Below are 11,541 nucleotides of genomic sequence, written 5' to 3' on the forward strand. Positions count from 1 at the left end.
TAACAGCCGTAGCAAGAGAGGAAATCTTAAAGCAGTAATTATAATTTTTTTTGCATTTAGCATTGGGCCAACTTCCTTAATAGGAAAAATGTGCCCCAGTGTGCTCTTGGACTTTCTATCAGCTCAGGCATCAGCTGATGGTTTTTTGGATTTTGTTTTTCCTTGGGGGAGTGGGGGTATGTGGTACTTCACCTAACATGCAGTTTACTCTGAAGTATGACAGTAATTCCAACTGAAATCCTTACTGATTGTGTGTGTGTATGTGCATCTAGTAAAAAAAATGCTGATCATTCCTCCCTTTGTTCAGTGGTACTACACAATCCTTTTAATGCATCTTAAAATTGAGGTTGTCTGTGGGCACTGAATAATAGATTTGATTAAAAATTATAAATAATTTGATTATTTTCTGTTTATATAGGAATCATCATATTGGGATGCTTATAGGTGTGTAATACAGCTCTGTACAGAAGTTTTGAACATTTAATATTTTTCAGATGAGATAGCATGTAAAAGTCCTAAACATTTGTCACTGAAGGTCCTGGGAGACTTTCTGAAAAAGGTAGAATATATCCCAATTTGATTCCAGTTTGGATAATCATTTGGTATCTACCTAAATCCCCTATCATCTACTACATATGGTATCTATGGTACCAGTCTAGGAAGAGAATCAAAGCCTGATCTGATCTGGCAATAATACCAGTCCTCCAACATAGCCATCTATACAGAAAAAAATGCTACGGAAGTTCTCTCTAGTGACTACAGGGGTACAGAGACGCTTTGGTTTCTGGTACCCATCTGTGAAGCTAACCCATGACTTTGTAGCTTCTTGTAGCATTTAGGGCAATATGGAATTGGGCCTTTAATCCCAAAAAATGTCACGTAGTATTTTTTTATATTGCTGTTTCTATAATTAAACAATTCACTACATCAGCATCTATGTGACAATCATTAGAAATCAATGTGACATTGATTAGAAAAGAACTGCTAGAAAAATACTAGTCTCCAGTGTGTTTAAAGCTATTTTTTACTGCAAGTTAGCTCCAGGAATTAAGCAGAAGAGACCGTAAAATGTAAGTGGGTAATATGCTACATTCTAGCAGCAAGCAGTCATTAATTCCTGGTGTTGCATAGGCCAGCTTGAGAATTTCAAGTCTATACTACTGCACTGAGTGGTAAAAGGGAAAGGAGTCCAAAGATGAAGTTAGAAAGACGTGTCTAATATTGCATTTGAAAAAAAATAGTGCTCACTTCAATTCATTTTTGTAGAGAGAAACACATTTAGAAAACCACCACATTAATTTCCCTTAAGCGCATGAATCGGAAATGAGCTGCAGTCCAAGCCTATCATTTTACACAATACAGTTAAATAGGACTTCCAGCCTTGCTTAAAATGATATCTTTCTGTGTTGATGTTTAAAATAGTAATTCCATATTAAACATAACTCGTTAAAGAATTGTTTATCTGGAGCTAATGTGGTTGTATTACCTTCCCTAAATTGTCATTCAAGCCATCAAGGAGTACCTGTGGTCACACCTTATGATATTGCTTTAACCCAGGAGCAGGTTAAATTATTTTGGTCGGTGAGCTACTTAACCACTATTGGTGAGGTCTCAAGGGCTGCACACACAAAATATTTAAGATATCATTTTAACAAATTTAAGAAGATATCACTTTAACAAATTATAAATAAAAATCAAATATTTACTATAACATATTTTTATTTCAAAAAATATTTTTGTCCTGATTTATGTTTTATTGAGTAGTGTATATAGAGGTGATTGCATAATATCTCAAAATAAAGTCTTACTCTTGTGTATTGTATGTGGGGAGGGATATCGGGGGGGTGTATGTATGGTGGGTGTGCAGGGTGAAGGGTGTGGGGGGTTGGGTGTGTGAGGCCACCCACATGCTCGGTCCCAGGAGCTGGCCAGGGGTTGGGGGAGGGAGGGCAGGAGGAGGGGCAGGGGCACATGCAGCAGTGCAGGGGGTCCACACACCCACCCCCCGCTGCACATATGTCCCACAGTTTCCCCCGCAGTGCTCCACTTTGGGCCAAGCCCCGACTGCTCCTACCTGAGGCAGCTGATGCCATATTCCCATCAGTACTTGCCCTACACCAGCTGACAGCACCACCCCAACCAGCACCCAACTTTCCAGTGGGGCTGTTGCCACTGCTACTGCAGCCACCCAGGTACTGCTCAGCTCCCCGCATCTCCAGCAGCTCCTCCCCCTTCTCCTGCCCCGTGCCACTCTGCCCCCCTGGCATAATGAGCATGCACCTGCAGGCAGCTGAGAGGGTGGAAGGAGCTGGAGCCTTGTGCACTGGGGCAGGAGCCACCCAGCTGTAGCTGCAGCTTCCACACCTGGAGCAGTGAAGAAGGGGCAGGAGAAGGAGCTGCTAGAGGTGGTGGGCTGCAGGGAGCCTAGCAGTACCCAGGCAGCTGCAGCACCAGTGGCAGCAGCCCTGCCAGGAAGCTGTGCACACTTGCCGGGGACAGCATGGTGCCGTCAGTGGGTGTGGGGCAGGTGTTGATGGGAGTGCAATGTGGCCTATCCTGGACAGGAGTAGGCAGGACTCAGCCTCATGGGGAGTGCTGCGAGGGGCAGCAGCAGGCTGGATACCATCAATTGTTGGGCCAGTTCCAGCCCACAGGCCATATTTTGCCCACCCCTGCTTTAACCGAATGCTTCAGGTCCTATTCAAAATCAGAATGCAAGGGTTTGGGGGGAGGGACTGTGTATTTGTATAATCATATTTATTTGGTAAAGTATCTAAAATCATTTTGCCTACAAAAAGCATAATGTAAGAATATTAAGCTTTACATCGATGACCTCAGTGCACACAGGAAAAGTCTCAAAGAACATCCCAGTATTCTTATGATGTATTAAAGATTTTAAACATGTTACCAAGGCAGCCAGGGCTTGCAACTAATCACTTCTAAAGGATATTAATTAGTTAAATTATATTGCACACCTTAATATTAATATTCTGCCATTTCAACCTGTGCCACAACCCTGGTTTACTTATTCAACTCAGCTCTGAACAGAGACAAGTTCTTTTGGTTTTATTCAATCCATTTCAGTTTCATTCACAAGCCAGAATCAGTCAAGATTCTCTGAGTTCTTTAGACAAAGATTCATGTGGGTTATGAAAGTAATCAGTTTAGAAGCTATCTATTTGAAATGTATTCCTTTTGTACTCAGTGATCTGCAAAAGCCTTATCTTCAACATAAAATTGAGCCAAAGCAAACAGCCTAGCTTAAGCCTTTGAGGCCTAGTGTTTACTTTCAGTAGAAGAGATTTCCCCACTTGATTTCGTGTCATGTATTTTCAGTAAAAGCTTACACCATGGAAGTCAATGGGACTATTGCCATTAACTCCTGCTCTTCAAAACTATATTCTTCAGTATTCAAAATATCACTTTCTTAAATGTCAGAGGGATTAGATACAAAGAGTATCTACCTTTTTATACCTTATGCAGAAAGAAATGCATGTAGGAAATTCCAGGACTTCCAAACAGACCAGATTTTTTTTCCTACATGTTTTAAAGGCCTTTCAAAAATTAAAAAATTCAAGGAAGGATGGAGGATATTCTTGTATAATATATTATTCTCTTTCACCTTGTTCTGTCACTGTTTACATTTCACCTTAAGAAATACAGGAAAACTCAGCTTCCTGAAGTATGGTAGTGATTTATTTGAAGAAGAGAGATAAATCATGAAACATTTTCTCTACACTCCTCTGCTCTACACACTGAAATTTTTTGATAGCTTGCATTTCCATTCAAAATATTACATGTAATACATTGTATTAACTATGTAAAGATGGACTGATTTCTTTCTAAGTGCAGCATTTTCAGTTTCTTATAACTTTCTCAAAGATTAGCGTTTTTAATTGAAATATGAAATGCTTGCTCTGAATCAGGACTTTCTTGGAAATTTCACCCACAATAGCTGAGCTGTTTCCAAACATGAAAGAAAGATGCAAGAACAAGGAAACACTCCTGTTGTTAAATTTTTGTGATTTTTATAAAATGTTTTAAGGGCCTCAGAAATGTTGATAGGAACTGATCTATTCTTCATATTGAGCACATGATCCAGCTTCATATTGAGCACTGTGTAGCTTTCTGCTGTTATCTGCATTTCCAGTGCAACTATCAAGCTGTGTCACCTAAATACTCCTCCAATTAATCCCAAGGATACTCACAGTAAAAAATTCATTCTACGGATAGACCCCATTGGTTCCCCTTAGTGATACCATAGAATTGTTAATGGAACTTAAGGTGCCCTAAAGGGGAACGTGGTATAGAAAAATGTCATGGTGATAGAAAGCTAGCACAGTTGGTTTTATACCACTGCTTCCTCTAGGCAGAAAACATTTTGTCTTACAACATGGGAGAGATTAATGGCCAAAGTAAAGCAATGTATATGTAATCTAGGTTTCATCAGCACTAAATTCATTCCCAGTAGCATGAGATGTAAAATAGCACAGATCAATTTCTCCCAGTCTACCCACCCAAGCCATACTAGCTAGTCACAGTTTAAGATCAAGCCCAAGATCCCTGAGGTTATAAAGAGGAAAGGGGAAGACAGAGTTTGCAACCTGAACTTCATTTTTATTTATAGGAAATGATTTATATTTGAAAAGAGGTCTCTGATAGCCAACTTATTCCTGTATTTGCATATTTAAATTACAAGAAAACCAAGTAAGTGGCATTACAAATAAGATACTTATGATTGTTTCAGTTTTGTCAGGGGTCGTCAGTTATTTGGGCCAGGGGGACACCGGGTTTTAGTGAGCTATCATGGGCCTGGTTAGCATGCCATCTTCCCAGCACAACTCACCAAAACTCCCTATAGGTCCGCGGGCAGGCTAGGAGTGGTGTTTGGGAGTGGGATGGGCAGGAAAAGCTGGGATCACAGGGCTGGGCCTAGGCCCCAAGCCATGATCCGCTCCATTGCCATCCCTGCTCTGTGGGGAAGAGAATGTGCACGTGCATGGGGGTGAGGGGGGGCAGGAAGCTTCCTGGGCACTAGGTCCCAGGAGGCACCAGGGAGGGGGATGGGGGTACATGCATCAGAGCTTGCCTGGGCAGTGACCGGTCCACAGCTGCCCCCGTGGCACTGCAGAGAGCCAAGCCCTACCTGCTCCCACCCAGGGTAGCCCACACTGTGCTTCTGCCCATGCCTGGCAGCCCAGCCACAGCCCCAGCCACTGCACTGCTTCCAGCAGGGCTGTTCCTGGTGCCACTGCAGCCAACTGGGTGCTGCTCTGCTCCCATTACCTCCAGGCTGCAGCTACTCCTCCCACTCATGTCCCTGTTGCGCCACTCTGAGTGGGGGAAGCTTCAGCTGGGTGGCTCCCGCCTCAGCATGCAGGGCTCTGGTTCTAGCTCCTGGCTGTCTTCCACTGTCTCCATCCACCTGACATGATAAGCAGCCACCTGTGGGTGGGCAGAGTGGGTGGAAGGCAGCCAGGAGCTGGAGCCGGAGCCATGTATGCTGGGGCAAAAGCAGCCTAGCTGAAGCTTCCCACCTGCCCACCCAGAGCAGAGTAGCACAGGCAAGAGTGGGAGATGCAGTAAACACATGTCCCTAATTGGGCAGAACAGTCCCAGAATGGGATCATCAGGTCCCAGTCCCAGGCTGCATGACTCTGAGACAGCATTTGTCCCAGATTTGCAGTGTCATATGGAGACCAGGAAACAGCAGGATTCCCTTTACAGGCTAGCCGCATTCCAACCTGCAAGGGAATCTGAGGCTGCCAAGAGCGGGATGCAGGGGGTGCCATGTACATATGTGCACCCGCACACATAAACGTGGCCAGGAATACAGCCAGCCAGTGTGGAGAGAAGCTACCTGCAAGTAAGTGTATGGGGGGAGGTGGCATAGGGGGGCTGGAGAGGTGCAAGTTGAAACCACCATGACGAGGAAGGGAGTGGGGCAGGGGCTGGGGGCACTGTCCAGCTAGGGTGGTGCATGGGGCCAGGGCCCAGGACATAGTGTGGAATGGACTGATGGGCAGCTCATCCAGGGGCTGCAGGGTGGGAGGTGGCTCCCCGCTACTGTGTCTACCCTCAAGATGGAACATGAGGGAGGCATGTGCCCCCCCCCCAGATTTGTGTGCAGGGTAGGGGCAGATGTGGTGCACAGCTTGGGGTCCTGCTGAGGGCTCAGGGCTCCCCACCCTGCTCCCTTTCCCTCAAGAGCCCCACACTGACTGTGTGCCCTCTACCTGCCTTGTGGCAGCAAGGATAAAGGTAGCATGGAGCTGTGCCCCTTGCTGCTGCCAGGCAGGCATGGGGCACACCTGGTATGAGGCTCCTGAGGGGAGGGCAGCAGCATGAGGAGCCCCAAGCTCACAGCAGGCAGCCTGCATCTGCTACTACCCCACTCGGTTCTGCTCTGGCCATGGCATCATTTTGAAAAGGTGGTCACCCTAGTGAGAGGAGCCACTGCTGGAGGTGAGGAGAGCAAAGCAGAACCTGGCTGGCTACAGCCACATCAGAAACAGCCTTGCCAGAAACTGTGCACACTGGCCGGGGCGCGGGCCTGGGCAGCAGACCTGTTCTGCTCTCTTTGCCTCTAGCAGCAGCTCCTCCTCCTCCTCCTCCTGCTCCTGCCCTTGGTGTGCTGCTGAGGGAGGTGGGTGGGAAGTTTCATCCAGGTAGCTCCTGTCCCAGTGCACAGGGGTCCAGCTCCAGCTCCCAGCCACCTTCCACCCACTCTGCCCACCCATGGGTGGCTGCTCATCCTACCAGGCTGGCAGAGTGGATCGGAAGCAGCTAGGAGCTGGAGCCAGAGCCCTGCATACTGAGGCAGGAGCCATCTGGCTGAAGCTCCCCTTCCCCCCACTCAGAGCAGCACAGCAGAAAGAGCCACAGATAGAGGTGAGGGGAACAGATCAGCATCCAGCCAGCTGCAGCTACATCAGGAACTGCCCCACTGGAACCTGCGCACACCGGCTGGGGCCCAGGCTGGCAGGCATGGGCAGGAGTGCAGCATGGGATGCCCTGACAGGAGCAGGCAGGACTTGGCCCCATATGAATAGCTGCAAGGGCAGCCATGGGTCAGATCCAGTCAGTTGTTGGGCTGAATCCAGCCCATGGACTGTGTTTTGCCCACCACTGATGTATATGGTAAGTCATGTCCATTATATGCTCTACTTACTTCTAGGCCAGGACTCAATTTGTATCAGTTTAAGCTCTGATTTAGACACCTGGCTTTGATGATGACCCACCTGAATTGTCAGCATCCATCACAGATGAGATTCCAAAGTCCTCCCCCAACTTAAGAACCCATAATCCTTCTAGATTCAATAGAAAAAACTTTGGAGAAGCCCAAGAGCAATTCAGGGTTAGGTCCTTATGGGTCAACCCTTGAGAATGAGATTCACCCCTTTGACTTCAGCACCTAAATTTGATCTAAGTCTCATTTAGATGCCTCAAGAACCAATATGAATCCAGCGTTTGATTTGCATTGTGGGAGCTTTGTGAAGCACAAGGCTAAAGTGCTTTTGTACAACTGCATTATAATTTTCAAAGTCTTCAAGGGCTATATTCTATTTCATCCATGTCTGAAGTATAGCTGCTGGCACAATCTTGATGTACATGACTGGAATGAGGGACACCTTCTACTTCACCTGTACTATCGTACTTCTATCTGTGTAGACACATACTTTTAATGGGGAGAAAATAAGCTGCTCATGTGCCCCTAGAAAGGAATTTTACTTCCTTCTACAGGACCACAGCTCAAGGGAAATTACTTATAGATCTTCAGAGAGAGATTCTTGGTTACGCAGAATGTGTGTGTGGCTCTCCATTCATTTCAGTGAAGACCTTTTACCTTCTGCGAAGATGTATTCAGTTGCTTGGAATCTAACTCCTCTCTGACCACATTACACATACCTATCTTAGCAGGACTAAGGCCCTAAACAGATAGATGCCCTAAGCCTGGACAATAGCATAAGGATCTTCTTTCTCTTCAAAAAAAAAAAAAACCCCAAACAAACAAAACTACTGGTTGGAGTACTCACCTAGGAATGGAAAACCCAAGTTCTAGGCCTCCCTTGGTGTGGGACTTTGAATCCACACTGTCTATAACCCAGCAAGCTGGTTTAAACTCCAAGTTATTGCTGCAAGCATCTTTTACCCACCCACCCTCATCTCTAGAATTTGGCCCACTAGACAGCAAAGAGTCATGGAGCCAGAAGGAGACCAAGCAAAAAGAACTTGTCACCTAAGAGAGAAAGTAAATCCTGAGATCCTGATTTCAAGGCTCTTCCTTTATTTTGCTCAATAATTCTGTAATGTCAGAAAGTATATCGGGAGTCATGTCATTCTAAGTAATGGCACTAGTGGGTTATGTTTTAGTAGTAGAGGCAGAATCTGGCACAGTGGTATTGCATCAGTGCTGTTAGGAAGGGCTCAGATCTGATCATATGGGGTGATCGGAGACTAAACGGATCACCAATCCTTAGCAACTTCAACCTTCTATGTAAGCACCTGGATGTGTGGTAAGAGGTGTCACAGAGGAGTGATTTCAGTGTAGACAGTCAGCTGATGTTCCCTAAGGTAAGAATGCCTAGTGACAGAGGGATGGAAGAAGCAGAGTACTTTATATGTGAGTTTGCTTTTTCCAAAATCAAAATTAAACACATTGAAGTTTGCTACAACCATTCACCAGGCACTTTTTTTTTTTCTTTTCCTTAACAGCCACACCCTTCTTCCTATTAGGGATTTGGTGTCATATTTTCCAAGAGGTCTCTCTCTGCATGGGTTACTACTACAATGAGAACTGCCGATAGAAATCTTTCTGAACAGTGCAGTCTGAGCATCTACTCAAGCCCTAAGGGTAGGAAGTTTTAAGCAAGTGGAACCTGCTCTCTGCTCCCACTGCTACTTACACAGCTTTCCCAATGACTCTGTAATGCAAAATACACAAACACTGGAAGCAGGGGCTTACTTCATCTCTGCTAAGGCAGCATCCTCCTTCCTGAGACACAATCAGGCTCCCTCTTATTTATGTTCCTCCTGTCCCCAGGATGCTTGCCTTTTGGCTGCCCAGTGGCCGAGCCTGAGACCACAATTAACTGTACACTTAAATTATGGTATGACAGTATATGTTAAAACATAAGTACATGATTAAAAGAGGTCATAAGCATAACTCAGTTGTCACAGAAGGCTATAAATATATGAGTAGAAAGCATTATAGATAGATTGCTTTAATGGTCACTCAGAACTATTTACTTGTTGGTTTGTATAATTGTTTAACTATTGAGTTATTTATAGCAGCACCTATTGGTCATGTAGTTTAGCTCTTTTTAAGCCACTATATGAACAGAATTAAGGACCAATGAATCATGAAGGTCTTCAGTAGATGTTATAGCCAATTTTTCAAAAAACTCTAACCTCTTTCCATTAGTATATGCATGAACACCCACATGTACACATGAACACCAACAACCAATTGTGCAAGTGTTATGAATTGTAACAAAAAATGCTGGATAAATTGTATCACATGTTGGTATGTACACCCAGCTCAAATTTCTGTAAAACCTGCTACTTATAAGCCAGTATTCAAGATGGCCATTAGCAGAAGCCCTAAGACCCAGGATCTTGAATCTAACAATATGACCTACCAGCTGAGCTAAATGACTCAACTGTTTGAGCTAACTCCTCATATAAGTCATAGAATCAATGATTCTGTGTGTGGTGCAGTAGGGACAGATAGTCACATGTTATAGGGAAACACAGGCAGACAAATGAAGACTACATTTTAAAAATTTGACCCTCATAATTTAGGTTAGTTCAACACATTTAGGAAGAAATTAAGTCTTAATGCAAAATAGAACATCTTTATTAAGATACTTATTCCATAAAGTCTCCAAATAATTACTGTATATTCTGTAGCAGCTGTTCATGATAGGCAAATATTCAGTATGCATAACATTTGCAGCTGGATAAAACAAGGCATTACTTATCAATATTGATAATTATCTTATTGCCATGCATTGTAGAATTAAAATGTGGACATTTGAAAACACAGTGAGGGGTTACAGGATGGAGCTACAACATTGGACCGCAAGGCTCAAAGTTGCAAGGCAATAGCCGTGATTATGTTAGGCTTCATATTGCATGTAACTGCAAGAAAAATAATTATGAAAAAAAATCAAAGTTTTTCCTGGTGTGATTTTTGATGGGATATAATTTAGAAATTACCAGATCCAGCCTGGCAATGTATTAGCCTTTTTTGAGCCATGCAACTTAATATGTTATGTTACACAGGATAACAAAACAGACAGATTAGACTCAACGGCAAACATGGAGTATTTGGAATTAAGCAAATAAGAGACAGAAGCACGTACCCATTTTTCAACATCAACTAGCTGTGGAAAGAAAAAGCAATAAATCAGTAAACTATGTCTTTGAATATAATGTTCCACAGTTTACTTTAACGTTTCACTTTTTTTGGAATGGGTAAAATCTATTCCCCCTCTCTATGTTCTTTCTTCTTGCGTATGCCAAAAACTTTCTTTTTGAATAATAGTTCATGAAATATAACATTTTAGAGGCCTAAAAACTCCATCCAAAAGTCAGATTACAAGATTAAGACTGGAGTTGAATGAAACCAATGTTATATTCTACAAAAACTGTCTAACCACATCCTAAAAGCACCAGACACTCACGCTAAAAAGTCTATGGATTCACTCCTCCTTATACTTAGCCATACGAGAAAACAATTCAGCTGAGTTGTTCCAATGGCTTTAGCCCAAGGTTTGCCATTTTAAGTATTAATGCAAGATAAAGATTGCAAAAGAAAAGGTTTATCAGCTGAAATATAGTGACAGAAACTAAAAGTGAATATTTGAATACTCCACCACATCAAAAGCAGCTTTGTACACGCAACATAAGAACTAGTGTAGTATCAAATGCGAGTCTTTTATTCCTAGTAAGCATTAATCTTTCATAAATGGAGACTGAAAGTTCTTCTCTATAGAAAGGACTTGTACAGACAGCTGTAAAGAGACAAGGACTTAAATTGTGCACAATTTCTGTGTCAAAATATGGAGGCATAATGTGCATGTGGGTAATTTCATGGATGCACCTACTTGAATGCATGACACTACATACTATGGTAAATCCTTCAGTTCCTACTGCGGCCAAATCCTGCAGCCCTTCATTCTTACTCAGGGAAAAAATCATCATTCAAGTATATTACATCCACTGCTTATTTTAAGGGAATTGCCCAGTTTGTACTGTGATATAAGTACTGGAATGCTTCCAGCAATGGCTGCTGATGTGAGAGCTATAATAGTAAAATTTGTCTCTATAAGTTGCAATATTGATATCCATGTTGGTGTATCTCTACTCATGTCATAGTAAGCTTTAAGTTTTTTCTGTCCCTTTTAATAAATATTAGCAGGGGGAGATATCAGTAAAGTAAACATTTTCTAAATGGGAGCCTACATTTATGGTGTTAGGTCTCAGCTTTAGACACTTAGGCCATAGGCAGACATAACATTTGAAGCAATCCAAATA

General features: G+C 43.4%; 1 protein-coding gene across 1 annotated transcript in view; it reads right to left on the bottom strand.

Moving 5' to 3' along the window:
• Positions 1-11,541, bottom strand: part of RYR2 (ryanodine receptor 2) — a 784,157-nt gene that overhangs the window by 696,377 nt on the left and 76,239 nt on the right. The window contains exon 4 of the mRNA XM_019526720.1: positions 10,368-10,388. Coding sequence (XP_019382265.1) covers positions 10,368-10,388 — 21 coding nt within the window. The remainder of the gene's footprint in view (positions 1-10,367; positions 10,389-11,541) is intronic.

This window comes from Gavialis gangeticus, unplaced genomic scaffold (assembly GCF_001723915.1).
Source record: "Gavialis gangeticus isolate Ggan-Ray unplaced genomic scaffold, GavGan_comp1, whole genome shotgun sequence".
NCBI lineage: Eukaryota > Metazoa > Chordata > Crocodylia > Gavialidae > Gavialis > Gavialis gangeticus.